The sequence below is a fragment of the Heterodontus francisci genome, chromosome 46, assembly GCF_036365525.1.
Source record: "Heterodontus francisci isolate sHetFra1 chromosome 46, sHetFra1.hap1, whole genome shotgun sequence".
NCBI classification, from domain to species: Eukaryota; Metazoa; Chordata; class Chondrichthyes; order Heterodontiformes; family Heterodontidae; genus Heterodontus; species Heterodontus francisci.
Genome location: NC_090416.1, coordinates 9,157,988 through 9,172,295, shown reverse-complemented (window position 1 = coordinate 9,172,295; position 14,308 = coordinate 9,157,988). Strand labels below are relative to the sequence as shown.

General features: G+C 45.3%; 1 protein-coding gene across 1 annotated transcript in view; it reads left to right on the top strand.

Moving 5' to 3' along the window:
• The window catches only part of LOC137356856 (LIX1-like protein), a 93,886-nt gene that overhangs the window by 8,631 nt on the left and 70,947 nt on the right, over positions 1-14,308 (top strand). Inside the window, exons 2-4 of the mRNA XM_068022697.1 lie at positions 1,672-1,835; positions 2,191-2,331; positions 2,778-2,873. Coding sequence (XP_067878798.1) covers positions 1,672-1,835; positions 2,191-2,331; positions 2,778-2,873 — 401 coding nt within the window. The remainder of the gene's footprint in view (positions 1-1,671; positions 1,836-2,190; positions 2,332-2,777; positions 2,874-14,308) is intronic.

The window sequence follows — 14,308 nt, the reverse complement described above, 5'->3', positions numbered from 1 at the left end:
GTATGCTGCTTTTCTATTATTCCTGCCAAAGCAGACAAGTTCATGTTTTCCCAAGTTATACTCCATCTGCCAATTTTTTGCCCACTCACTTTATCTATATCCCTTTGTCGACTCTCTATGTGCTCTTCACAACTTCATCTCCTACCTATCAGTCATGCAGTCCCTTCATCCAAGTCATTGATATAGATTGTAAATAGTTGAGGTTCCAGCACTGATCCCTGTGGCACTCCACTAGTTACAGCTTGCCAACCTGAAAATGACCCATTTATCCCTATTCTCAGTTTCCTGTTAGCTAACTAATCCTCTATCCATGCTAATATGTTACCCCCTCCACCATGCGCTCTTATTTTATGTAGTAACCTTTGATGCGGCACCTTTTGGAACCCAAGTGTACTACATCTACAGGTTCCCTTTTGTCCAGTTTACTTGTTACTTCCTCAAAGAACTCCAATAAATTTGTCAAACACGATTTCCCTTTCATAAAACCATTTTGACTCTGCCGGATTGCGTTATGATTTTTTAAATGTCCAGCTATAACTTCCTTAATAATGGATTCTAGCATTTTCCCTTTGACAGATGTTAGACTAACTGGCCTATAGTTTCCTGCTTTCTCTCTCCCTGCTTTCTTGAATAGAGGCGTAACATTTGTGATTTTCCAATCTGCTGGCACCTTGCCAGAATCTAAGGAATTTTGGAAGATTACAACCAATGCATCCACTATCTCTGCAGCCACTTCTTTTAAGACCCTAAAATGCAGGTCATCTGATCCAGGGGACTTGTCATCCTTTAGTTCGAATAGTTTTCCCAGTACTCTTTTCATGATGATTGTAATTGTTTTAAGTTCCCCCCTCCCTTTCACCTCTGGATTTACAAGTATTTCTGGGATGTTATTTGTGCCTTCTACATTGAAGACCAACACAAAATAGCTGTTCAACACTTCCGCCATTTCCTTATTTCCCATTATTAATTCCCCACTCTCAACCTTTAAGAAACCAACAGTCACTTTGGTTACTCTTTTCCTTTTTTAATCCTTGTAGAAACGCTTACTATTTGTTTTTATATTTCTAGTTTTCTCTCATACTCCAATTTTTACCTTATTTTTAGAAATTCTGCTGGTTTCTAAAATCTGTCTAATCTTTGCGGTATCATATACCTTATCTTTCAATTTGATACTATCTTTATCTTCCTTAGTCAGCCACAGATCCTTCTCATGGAGTCTTTCTTTCTCACTCGAATGTATCTTTGCTGAGTATTAGGAAATATCTCCTTAAATGTTTGCCACTGCTTCTTGACTGTCCTTTTAATCCATTTTCCCAATTCACTTTAACCAGCTCTGTCATCATACCCTTGTAATTGCCTTTATTTAAGTTTAAGGCACTAGTCTTAGACCCACACGTCTCACCCTCAAACGGAATGTGAAATTCCAACATGTTATGATCACTCTTCCCAAGAGGGTCCTTTACTCTGAGATCATTAAGTAATCCAGCTTCATTACACATTATGACGTCCAAAATAGCATGTTCCCTGGTTGGTCCTGTTCTCCCCCCCACATGTCCTGTTCATGCCTATCCTTCCATATCCCCCCCCCCCCCACCCCTGTCCCATCCCATTTTTCCCTTCTCCCATGTCCTGTGAGGGGAGCTGGTGCTGATCTGTGTTTTCTTCCCACAGTGAACGTGGTGGAAGCTCTGCAGGAGTTCTGGCAGATGAAGCAGAGCCGAGGGGCAGAGCTGAGAAATGGAGCACTAGTGGTGTATGAGATGGTCCCCTCCAGTAACCCCCCTTACATCTGCTACGTCACCCTGCCGGGGGGCAGCTGCTTCGGCAGTTTCCAGGTACAGTGCCCACCTCGGGCACCATGCTTATCGTCTGAAGCGACCGTGGGTACGCAGCCCTGCCCGTACTGTGAGCCAGTGAGGAGGCAGTGCCCACACTGCACTGATTGCCGCACTGTGTACTGACAGTGAACTCAGTAATGCCAATTACCCCCTACCCAGCCTGCAAGTGGGGCTGGAGGACTCGCTCCTGGGCCTCTGTGAGGGTTCTGTGTGAGGGTCGGGGGTGATTGAGGGTTCGGTGTGTAAAGTTGCTGGTGTGTGAGGACTGGGCGTGTCGCTGGGCGCGCAGGGCCTGGGCGTGTCGATGCGAACTGCTTGCTGTGTTGTTAACGGTGTGTATTGTGTTCCTCAGTTGTGCCCCACCAAGGCAGAGGGGAGACGCAGTGCTGCCAAGATTGCCCTGATGAATTCTGTCTTCAACGAGCACCCATCTCGCAGGATAAACGACAGCTTCATTGAGAAGAGCGTGTCAGAGGCCCTGGCTTCCTTCAACGTGAGTATGGCAGAGGGGGACGCGAGTGGGAGGAGGGGAAGTGAGGGGGTCCGGGGGTGGGGTGAGGGAGTCAGGGCCACTCAGTCCGTCCTCCCTGTGCTAGGCAGGGTCAGGGTTCACCCTGTCTCCCTGATGAAGCTGGTGGACCTGCCCCCCAACACAGCGAGGGGAGGGAGGAGCCCCAGGAACCTCACACTGACCCGATTCAAATACCATACAGCGCAGGCGGAGGCCATTCGGCCTGTGCTGGCTCTTTGAAAGAGCTATCCAATTAGTCCCCACTCCCCCCATATCCCTGCAAATTCTTCCCCTTCCAGTATTTCTCCAATTCCCCTTTTGAAAGTTACTATTGAATCTGCTTCCACCGCCCTTTCAGGCAGCGCGTTCCAGATCATAATTCATTGAGTAAAAATTTTTCTCCCCATCTGGTTCCAAATCTCCTGCAGGGCAACAGGGAAGAAGCTGACATTCCCAACACTGGCATTGGAGCCTTTCGATTCATGCTGGAATCCACCAAAGGGAAATCAATGCTGGAATTTCAGGTAAAATTGGGATGGAGGGCGGGGTGACTGGTGATGCTGGAACTGGGGGGAGGGAATTACTGGTGGCGTGGGGAATCAGGGGAAGGAGTGACTGTGGGACAGGGACTGGGGGGGGGGGAAGGAGTGACTGTGGGACAGGGACTGGCGGGGGGGAAGGAGTGACTGTGGGACAGGGACTGGGGGGGGGGGAAGGAGTGACTGTGGGACAGGGACTGGGGGGAAGGAGTGACTGTGGGACAGGGACTGAGGGGGGAAGGAGTGAATGTGGGACAGGGACAGGGGGGAAGGAGTGACTGAGGGACAGGGGGGAAGGAGTGACTGTGGGACAGGGACTGGGGGGTAGGAGTGACTGTGGGACAGGGACTGGGGGGTAGGAGTGACTGTGGGACAGGGACTGGGGGGAAGGAGTGGCTGTGGAACATGAACTGGGGTGAAAGAGTGACTGGTGGCACAGGGACTTGGGGGGTGGGAAGAGGAGCAACTGTGGGACAGACTGGGGGAAAGGAGTGACTGTGGGACAGAGACTGGGGCAAGGAGTGACTGTGGGACAGGGACTGGGGGGAAGGAGTGATTGTGGGACAGGGACTGGGGCAAGGAGTGACTGGTGGCACAGGGACTGGAGACGTGTAGGTGATTGAGGCTGCGATGGGAGAGTTAGTGTATCAGAGGGAGAGTCTGTGAGGGTGTTAGTGGATCAGAGAGAGAGTCTGTGAGAGTGTTAGTGTATCAGAGAGAGAGTCTGTGAGAGTGGTAGTGTATCAGAGAGACAGTCTGTGAGAGTGTTAGTTTATCAGAGAGAGAGTCTGTGAGAGTGTCAGTGTATGAGAGAGAGAGTCTGTGAGAGTGTTAGTGTATCAGGGAGAGAGTCTGTGAGAGTGTTAGTGTATCAGAGAGAGAGTCTGTGAGGGTGTTAGTGTATCAGAGAGAGAGTCTGTGAGAGTGTTAGTGTATCAGAGAGAGAGTCTGTGAGAGTGTTAGTGTATCAGAGAGAGAGTCTGTGAGGGTGTTAGTGTATCAGAGAGAGTGTCTGTGAGGGTGTTAGTGCATCAGAGAGAGAGTCTGTGAGAGTGTTAGTGTATCAGAGAGAGAGTCTGTGAGAGTGTTAGTGTATCAGAGAGAGAGTCTGTGAGGGTGTTAATGTATAAGAGAGAGAGTCTGTGAGGGTGTTAATGTATCAGAGAGAGAGTCTGTGAGGGTGTTAGTGTATCAGAGAGAGTCTGTGAGAGTGTTAATGTATCAGAGAGAGAGTCTGTGAGAGTGTTAGTGTATCAGAGAGAGAGTCTGTGAGAGTGTTAGTGTATCAGAGAGAGAGTCTGTGAGAGTGTTAGTGTATCAGAGAGAGAGTCTGTGAGAGTGTTAATGTATCAGAGAGAGAGTCTGTGAGAGTGTTAGTGTATCAGAGAGAGAGTCTGTGAGAGTCTTAATGTATCAGAGAGAGAGTCTGTGAGGGTGTTAGTGTATCAGAGAGAGAGTCTGTGAGAGTGTTAGTGTATCAGAGAGAGAGTCTGTGAGAGTGTTAGTGTATCAGAGAGAGAGTCTGTGAGAGTGTTGGTGTATCAGAGAGAGAGTCTGTGAGAGTGTTAGTGTATCAGAGAGAGAGTCTGTGAGAGTGTTAGTGTATCAGAGAGAGAGTCTGTGAGAGTGATCGTGTATCAGAGAGAGAGTCTGTGAGAGTGTTAGTGTATCAGAGAGAGAGTCTGTGAGAGTGTTAGTGTATCAGAGAGAGAGTCTGTGAGGGTGTTAGTGTATCAGAGAGAGAGTCTGTGAGAGTGTTAGTGTATCAGAGAGAGAGTCTGTGAGAGTGTTAGTGTATCAGAGAGACAGTCTGTGAGAGTGTTAGTGTATCAGAGAGAGTCTGTGAGGGTGTTAATGTATCAGAGAGAGTGTCTGTGAGAGTGTTAGTGTATCAGAGAGAGAGAGTGTTAGTGTATCAGAGAGAGAGTCTGTGAGAGTGTTAATGTATCAGAGAGAGAGTCTGTGAGAGTGTTAGTGTATCAGAGAGAGAGTCTGTGAGAGTGTTAATGTATCAGAGAGAGAGTCTGTGAGGGTGTTAGTGTATCAGAGAGAGAGGGTGTTAGTGTATCAGAGAGAGAGTCTGTGAGAGTGTTCGTGTATCAGAGAGAGAGTCTGTGAGAGTGTTAGTGTATCAGAGAGAGAGTCTGTGAGAGTGTTAGTGTATCAGAGAGAGAGTCTGTGAGAGTGTTAGTGTATCAGAGAGAGAGTCTGTGAGAGTGTTAGTGTATCAGAGAGAGAGTCTGTGAGAGTGTTAGTGTATCAGAGAGAGAGTCTGTGAGGGTGTTAATGTATCAGAGAGAGAGTCTGTGAGAGTGTTAGTGTATCAGAGAGAGAGTCTGTGAGAGTGTTAGTGTATCAGAGAGAGAGTCTGTGAGGGTGTTAATGTATCAGAGAGAGAGTCTGTGAGAGTGTTAGTGTATCAGAGAGAGAGTCTGTGAGAGTGTTAGTGTATCAGAGAGACAGTCTGTGAGAGTGTTAGTGTATCAGAGAGAGAGTCTGTGAGAGTGTTAGTGTATCAGAGAGAGAGTCTGTGAGAGTGTTAGTGTATCAGAGAGAGAGTCTGTGAGAGTGTTAGTGTATCAGAGAGAGAGTCTGTGAGAGTGTTAATGTATCAGAGAGAGAGTCTGTGAGAGTGTTAGTGTATCAGAGAGAGAGTCTGTGAGAGTGTTAGTGTATCAGAGAGAGAGTCTGTGAGAGTGTTAGTGTATCAGAGAGAGAGTCTGTGAGAGTGTTAGTGTATCAGAGAGAGAGTCTGTGAGGGTGTTAGTGTATCAGAGAGAGAGTCTGTGAGGGTGTTAGTGTATCAGAGAGAGAGTCTGTGAGAGTGTTAGTGTATCAGAGAGAGAGTCTGTGAGAGTGTTAGTGTATCAGAGAGAGAGTCTGTGAGAGTGTTAGTGTATCAGAGAGAGAGTCTGTGAGAGTGTTAGTGTATCAGAGAGAGAGTCTGTGAGAGTGTTAGTGTATCAGAGAGAGAGTCTGTGAGAGTGTTAGTGTATCAGAGAGAGAGTCTGTGAGAGTGTTAGTGTATCAGAGAGAGAGTCTGTGAGGGTGTTAGTGTATCAGAGAGAGAGTCTGTGAGAGTGTTAGTGTATCAGAGAGAGAGTCTGTGAGAGTGTTAGTGTATCAGAGAGACAGTCTGTGAGAGTGTTAGTGTATCAGAGAGAGTCTGTGAGGGTGTTAATGTATCAGAGAGAGTGTCTGTGAGAGTGTTAGTGTATCAGAGAGAGAGAGTGTTAGTGTATCAGAGAGAGAGTCTGTGAGAGTGTTAATGTATCAGAGAGAGAGTCTGTGAGAGTGTTAATGTATCAGAGAGAGAGTCTGTGAGGGTGTTAGTGTATCAGAGAGAGAGGGTGTTAGTGTATCAGAGAGAGAGTCTGTGAGAGTGTTCGTGTATCAGAGAGAGACTCTGTGAGAGTGTTAGTGTATCAGAGAGAGAGTCTGTGAGAGTGTTAATGTATCAGAGAGAGAGTCTGTGAGAGTGTTAGTGTATCAGAGAGAGAGTCTGTGAGAGTGTTAGTGTATCAGAGAGACAGTCTGTGAGAGTGTTAGTGTATCAGAGAGAGAGTCTGTGAGAGTGTTAGTGTATCAGAGAGAGAGTCTGTGAGAGTGTTAGTGTATCAGAGAGAGAGTCTGTGAGAGTGTTAATGTATCAGAGAGAGAGTCTGTGAGAGTGTTAGTGTATCAGAGAGAGAGTCTGTGAGAGTGTTAATGTATCAGAGAGAGAGTCTGTGAGAGTGTTAGTGTATCAGAGAGAGAGTCTGTGAGAGTGTTAGTGTATCAGAGAGAGAGTCTGTGAGGGTGTTAGTGTATCAGAGAGAGAGTCTGTGAGGGTGTTAGTGTATCAGAGAGAGAGTCTGTGAGAGTGTTAGTGTATCAGAGAGAGAGTCTGTGAGGGTGTTAGTGTATCAGAGAGAGAGTCTGTGAGAGTGTTAATGTATCAGAGAGAGAGTCTGTGAGAGTGTTAGTGTATCAGAGAGAGAGTCTGTGAGAGTGTTAGTGTATCAGAGAGAGAGTCTGTGAGGGTGTTAGTGTATCAGAGAGAGAGTCTGTGAGAGTGTTAGTGTATCAGAGAGAGAGTCTGTGAGAGTGTTAGTGTATCAGAGAGAGAGTCTGTGAGAGTGTTAGTGTATCAGAGAGAGAGTCTGTGAGAGTGTTAGTGTATCAAAGAGAGAGTCTGTGAGAGTGTTAGTGTATCAGAGAGAGAGTCTGTGAGAGTGTTAGTGTATCAGAGAGAGAGTCTGTGAGGGTGTTAATGTATCAGAGAGAGAGTCTGTGAGGGTGTTAGTGTATCAGAGAGAGAGTCTGTGAGGGTGTTAGTGTATCAGAGAGAGAGTCTGTGAGAGTGTTAGTGTATCAGAGAGAGAGTCTGTGAGAGTGTTAGTGTACCAGAGAGAGAGTCTGTGAGGGTGTTAATGTATCAGCGAGAGAGTCTGTGAGAGTGTTAGTGTATCAGAGAGAGAGTCTGTGAGAGTGTTAGTGTATCAGAGAGAGAGTCTGTGAGAGTGTTAGTGTATCAGAGAGAGAGTCTGTGAGAGTGTTAGTGTATCAGAGAGAGAGTCTGTGAGGGTGTTAATGTATCAGAGAGAGAGTCTGTGAGAGTGTTAGTGTATCAGAGAGAGAGTCTGTGAGGGTGTTAGTGTATCAGAGAGAGAGTCTGTGAGAGTGTTAGTGTATCAGAGAGAGAGTCTGTGAGAGTGTTAGTGTATCAGAGAGAGAGTCTGTGAGAGTGTTAGTGTATCAGAGAGAGAGTCTGTGAGAGTGTTAGTGTATCAAAGAGAGAGTCTGTGAGAGTGTTAGTGTATCAGAGAGAGAGTCTGTGAGAGTGTTAGTGTATCAGAGAGAGAGTCTCTGAGAGTGTTAGTGTATCAGAGAGAGAGTCTGTGAGAGTGTTAGTGTATCAGAGAGAGAGTCTGTGAGAGTGTTAATCTATCAGAGAGAGAGTCTGTGAGAGTGTTAGTGTATCAGAGAGAGAGTCTGTGAGAGTGTTAGTGTATCAGAGAGAGAGTCTGTGAGAGTGTTAGTGTATCAGAGAGAGAGTCTGTGAGAGTGTTAGTGTATCAGAGAGAGAGTCTCTGAGAGTGTTAATGTATCAGAGAGAGAGTCTGTGAGAGTGTTAGTGTATCAGAGAGAGAGTCTGTGAGAGTGTTAGTGTATCAGAGAGACAGTCTGTGAGAGTGTTAGTGTATCAGAGAGAGAGTCTGTGAGGGTGTTAGTGTATCAGAGAGAGTCTGTGAGAGTGTTAGTGTATCAGAGAGAGAGTCTGTGAGAGTGTTAGTGTATCAGAGAGAGAGTCTCTGAGAGTGTTAATGTATCAGAGAGAGAGTCTGTGAGAGTGTTAGTGTATCAGAGAGAGAGTCTGTGAGAGTGTTAGTGTATCAGAGAGACAGTCTGTGAGAGTGTTAGTGTATCAGAGAGAGAGTCTGTGAGGGTGTTAGTGTATCAGAGAGAGTCTGTGAGAGTGTTAGTGTATCAGAGAGAGAGTCTGTGAGAGTGTTAATGTATCAGAGAGAGAGTCTGTGAGGGTGTTAGTGTATCAGAGAGAGAGTCTGTGAGAGTGTTAGTGTATCAGAGAGAGAGTCTGTGAGAGTGTTAGTGTATCAGAGAGAGAGTCTGTGAGGGTGTTAATGTATCAGAGAGAGAGTCTGTGAGAGTGTTAGTGTATCAGAGAGAGAGTCTGTGAGAGTGTTAATGTATCAGAGAGAGAGTCTGTGAGAGTGTTAGTGTATCAGAGAGAGAGTCTGTGAGAGTGTTAATGTATCAGAGAGAGAGTCTGTGAGAGTGTTAGTGTATCAGAGAGAGAGTCTGTGAGAGTGTTAGTGTATCAGAGAGAGTCTGTGAGAGTGTTAATGTATCAGAGAGAGAGTCTGTGAGAGTGTTAGTGTATCAGAGAGAGAGTCTGTGAGAGTGTTAATGTATCAGAGAGAGAGTCTGTGAGAGTGTTAGTGTATCAGAGAGAGAGTCTGTGAGAGTGTTAGTGTATCAGAGAGAGAGTCTGTGAGAGTGTTAATGTATCAGAGAGAGAGTCTGTGAGAGTGTTAGTGTATCAGAGAGTGAGTCTGTGAGAGTCTTAATGTATCAGAGAGAGAGTCTGTGAGGGTGTTAGTGTATCAGAGAGAGAGTCTGTGAGAGTGTTAGTGTATCAGAGAGAGAGTCTGTGAGAGTGTTAGTGTATCAGAGAGAGAGTCTGTGAGAGTGTTAGTGTATCAGAGAGAGTCTGTGAGAGTGTTACTGTATCAGAGAGAGAGTCTGTGAGAGTGTTAGTGTATCAGAGAGAGAGTCTGTGAGATTGTTAGTGTATCAAAGAGAGAGTCTGTGAGAGTGTTAGTGTATCAGAGAGAGAGTCTGTGAGAGTGTTAGTGTATCAGAGAGAGAGTCTGTGAGAGTGTTAGTGTATCAGAGAGAGAGTCTGAGAGAGTGTTAGTGTATCAGAGAGAGAGAGTGTTAGTGTATCAGAGAGAGAGTCTGTGAGAGTGTTAATGTATCAGAGAGAGAGTCTGTGAGAGTGTTAGTGTATCAGAGAGAGAGTCTGTGAGAGTGTTAATGTATCAGAGAGAGAGTCTGTGAGAGTGTTAGTGTATCAGAGAGAGAGTCTGTGAGAGTGTTAGTGTATCAGAGAGAGAGTCTGTGAGGGTGTTAGTGTATCAGAGAGAGAGTCTGTGAGAGTGTTAGTATATCAGAGAGAGAGTCTGTGAGAGTGTTAGTGTATCAGAGAGAGAGTCTGTGAGAGTGTTAGTGTATCAGAGAGAGAGTCTGTGAGAGTGTTAGTGTATCAAAGAGAGAGTCTGTGAGAGTGTTAGTGTATCAGAGAGAGAGTCTGTGAGAGTGTTAGTGTATCAGAGAGAGAGTCTGTGAGAGTGTTGGTGTGTCAGAGAGAGAGTCTGTGAGGGTGTTAATGTATCAGAGAGAGAGTCTGTGAGGGTGTTAGTGTTTCAGAGAGAGAGTCTGTGAGGGTGTTAGTGTATCAGAGAGAGAGTCTGTGAGAGTGTTAGTGTATCAGAGAGAGAGTCTGTGAGAGTGTTAGTGTACCAGAGAGAGAGTCTGTGAGGGTGTTAATGTATCAGAGAGAGAGTCTGTGAGAGTGTTAGTGTATCAGAGAGAGTCTGTGAGGGTGTTAATGTATCAGAGAGAGAGTCTGTGAGAGTGTTAATGCATCAGAGAGAGAGTCTGTGAGAGTGTTAGTGTACCAGAGAGAGAGTCTGTGAGGGTGTTAATGTATCAGAGAGAGAGTCTGTGAGAGTGTTAGTGTATCAGAGAGAGTCTGTGAGGGTGTTAGTGTATCAGAGAGAGAGTCTGTGAGAGTGTTAGTGTATCAGAGAGAGTCTGTGAGAGTGTTAATGCATCAGAGAGAGAGTCTGTGAGAGTGTTAGTGTATCAGAGAGAGAGTCTGTGAGAGTGTTAATGTATCAGAGATAGAGTCTGTGAGAGTGTTAGTGTATCAGAGAGAGAGTCTGTGAGAGTGTTAATGTATCAGAGAGAGAGTCTGTGAGAGTGTTAGTGTATCAGAGAGTGAGTCTGTGAGAGTGTTAGTGTATCAGAGAGAGAGTCTGTGAGAGTCTTAATGTATCAGAGAGAGAGTCTGTGAGGGTGTTAGTGTATCAGAGAGAGAGTCTGTGAGAGTGTTAGTGTATCAGAGAGAGAGTCTGTGAGAGTGTTAGTGTATCAGAGAGAGAGTCTGTGAGAGTGTTAGTGTATCAGAGAGAGTCTGTGAGAGTGTTACTGTATCAGAGAGAGAGTCTGTGAGAGTGTTAGTGTATCAGAGAGAGAGTCTGTGAGAGTGCTCGTGTATCAGAGAGAGAGTCTGTGAGAGTGTTAGTGTATCAGAGAGAGAGTCTGTGAGAGTGTTAGTGTATCAGAGAGAGAGTCTGTGAGAGTGTTAGTGTATCAGAGAGAGAGTCTGTGAGAGTGTTAGTGTACCAGAGAGAGAGTCTGTGAGAGTGTTAGTGTATCAGAGAGAGAGTCTGTGAGAGTGTTAGTGTATCAGAGAGACAGTCTGTGAGAGTGTTAGTGTATCAGAGAGAGAGTCTGTGAGGGTGTTAATGTATCAGAGAGAGAGTCTGTGAGAGTGTTAGTGTATCAGAGAGAGAGTCTGTGAGATTGTTAGTGTATCAAAGAGAGAGTCTGTGAGAGTGTTCGTGTATCAGAGAGAGAGTCTGTGAGAGTGTTAGTGTATCAGAGAGAGAGTCTGTGAGAGTGTTAGTGTATCAGAGAGAGAGTCTGTGAGAGTGTTAGTGTATCAGAGAGAGAGTCTGTGAGGGTGTTAGTGTATCAGAGAGAGAGTCTGTGAGAGTGTTAGTGTATCAGAGAGAGAGTCTGTGAGAGTGTTAGTGTATCAGAGAGAGAGTCTGTGAGAGTGTTAGTGTATCAGAGAGAGAGTCTGAGAGAGTGTTAGTGTATCAGAGAGAGAGAGTGTTAGTGTATCAGAGAGAGAGTCTGTGAGAGTGTTAATGTATCAGAGAGAGAGTCTGTGAGAGTGTTAGTGTATCAGAGAGAGAGTCTGTGAGAGTGTTAATGTATCAGAGAGAGAGTCTGTGAGAGTGTTAGTGTATCAGAGAGAGAGTCTGTGAGAGTGTTAGTGTATCAGAGAGAGAGTCTGTGAGGGTGTTAGTGTATCAGAGAGAGAGTCTGTGAGAGTGTTAGTGTATCAGAGAGAGAGTCTGTGAGAGTGTTAGTGTATCAGAGAGAGAGTCTGTGAGAGTGTTAGTGTATCAGAGAGAGAGTCTGTGAGAGTGTTAGTGTATCAAGAGAGAGTCTGTGAGAGTGTTAGTGTATCAGAGAGAGAGTCTGTGAGAGTGTTAGTGTATCAGAGAGAGAGTCTGTGAGGGTGTTAATGTATCAGAGAGAGAGTCTGTGAGGGTGTTAGTGTTTCAGAGAGAGAGTCTGTGAGGGTGTTAGTGTATCAGAGAGAGAGTCTGTGAGAGTGTTAGTGTATCAGAGAGAGAGTCTGTGAGAGTGTTAGTGTATCAGAGAGAGAGTCTGTGAGAGTGTTGGTGTATCAGAGAGAGAGTCTGTGAGGGTGTTAATGTATCAGAGAGAGAGTCTGTGAGGGTGTTAGTGTTTCAGAGAGAGAGTCTGTGAGGGTGTTAGTGTATCAGAGAGAGAGTCTGTGAGAGTGTTAGTGTATCAGAGAGAGAGTCTGTGAGAGTGTTAGTGTACCAGAGAGAGAGTCTGTGAGGGTGTTAATGTATCAGAGAGAGAGTCTGTGAGAGTGTTAGTGTATCAGAGAGAGTCTGTGAGGTGTTAATGTATCAGAGAGAGAGTCTGTGAGAGTGTTAATGCATCAGAGAGAGAGTCTGTGAGAGTGTTAGTGTACCAGAGAGAGAGTCTGTGAGGGTGTTAATGTATCAGAGAGAGAGTCTGTGAGAGTGTTAGTGTATCAGAGAGAGTCTGTGAGGGTGTTAGTGTATCAGAGAGAGAGTCTGTGAGAGTGTTAGTGTATCAGAGAGAGTCTGTGAGAGTGTTAATGCATCAGAGAGAGAGTCTGTGAGAGTGTTAGTGTATCAGAGAGAGAGTCTGTGAGAGTGTTAATGTATCAGAGATAGAGTCTGTGAGAGTGTTAGTGTATCAGAGAGAGAGTCTGTGAGAGTGTTAATGTATCAGAGAGAGAGTCTGTGAGAGTGTTAGTGTATCAGAGAGTGAGTCTGTGAGAGTGTTAGTGTATCAGAGAGAGAGTCTGTGAGAGTCTTAATGTATCAGAGAGAGAGTCTGTGAGGGTGTTAGTGTATCAGAGAGAGAGTCTGTGAGAGTGTTAGTGTATCAGAGAGAGAGTCTGTGAGAGTGTTAGTGTATCAGAGAGAGAGTCTGTGAGAGTGTTAGTGTATCAGAGAGAGTCTGTGAGAGTGTTACTGTATCAGAGAGAGAGTCTGTGAGAGTGTTAGTGTATCAGAGAGAGAGTCTGTGAGAGTGCTCGTGTATCAGAGAGAGAGTCTGTGAGAGTGTTAGTGTATCAGAGAGAGAGTCTGTGAGAGTGTTAGTGTATCAGAGAGAGAGTCTGTGAGAGTGTTAGTGTATCAGAGAGAGAGTCTGTGAGAGTGTTAGTGTACCAGAGAGAGAGTCTGTGAGAGTGTTAGTGTATCAGAGAGAGAGTCTGTGAGAGTGTTAGTGTATCAGAGAGACAGTCTGTGAGAGTGTTAGTGTATCAGAGAGAGAGTCTGTGAGGGTGTTAATGTATCAGAGAGAGAGTCTGTGAGAGTGTTAGTGTATCAGAGAGAGAGTCTGTGAGAGTGTTAGTGTATCAGAGAGAGTCTGTGAGAGTGTTAATATATCAGAGAGAGAGTCTGTGAGAGTGTTAGTGTATCAGAGAGAGAGTCTGTGAGGGTGTTAATGTATCAGAGAGAGAGTCTGTGAGAGTGTTAGTGTATCAGAGAGAGAGTCTGTGAGAGTGTTAGTGTATCAGAGAGAGTCTGTGAGAGTGTTAATATATCAGAGAGAGAGTCTGTGAGAGTGTTAGTGTATCAGAGAGAGAGTCTGTGAGAGTGTTAGTGTATCAGAGAGAGAGTCTGTGAGAGTGTTAGTGTATCAGAGAGAGAGTCTGTGAGAGTGTTAGTGTATCAGAGAGAGTCTGTGAGAGTGTTAATGCATCAGAGAGAGAGTCTGTGAGAGTGTTAGTGTATCAGAGAGAGAGTCTGTGAGAGTGTTAGTGTATCAGAGAGAGAGTCTGTGAGAGTGTTAATGTATCAGAGAGAGAGTCTGTGAGAGTGTTAGTGTATCAGAGAGAGAGTCTGTGAGAGTGTTAGTGTATCAGAGAGTCTGTGAGAGTGTTAGTGTATCAGAGAGAGAGTCTGTGAGAGTGTTAGTGTATCAGAGAGAGAGTCTGTGAGAGTGTTAATGTATCAGAGAGAGTCTGTGAGAGTGTTAGTGTATCAGAGAGAGAGTCTGTGAGAGTGTTAGTGTATCAGAGAGAGAGTCTGTGAGAGTGTTAATGTATCAGAGAGAGAGTCTGTGAGAGTGTTAGTGTATCAGGGAGAGAGTCTGTGAGAGTCTTAATGTATCAGAGAGAGAGTCTGTGAGAGTGTTAGTGTATCAGAGAGTGAGTCTGTGAGAGTGTTAGTGTATCAGAGAGAGAGTCTGTGAGAGTCTTAATGTATCAGAGAGAGAGTCTGTGAGGGTGTTAGTGTATCAGAGAGATAGTCTGTGAGAGTGTTAGTGTATCAGAGAGAGAGTCTGTGAGAGTGTTAGTGTATCAGAGAGAGTCTGTGAGAGTGTTACTGTATCAGAGAGAGAGTCTGTGAGAGTGTTAGTGTATCAGAGAGAGAGTCTGTGAGAGTGATCGTGTATCAGAGAGAGAGTCTGTGAGAGTGTTAGTGTATCAGAGAGAGAGTCTGTGAGAGTGTTAGTGTATCAGAGAGAGAGTCTGTGAGAGTGTTAGTGTATCAGAGAGAGAGTCTGTGAGGGTGTTAGTGTATCAGAGAGACAGTCTGTGA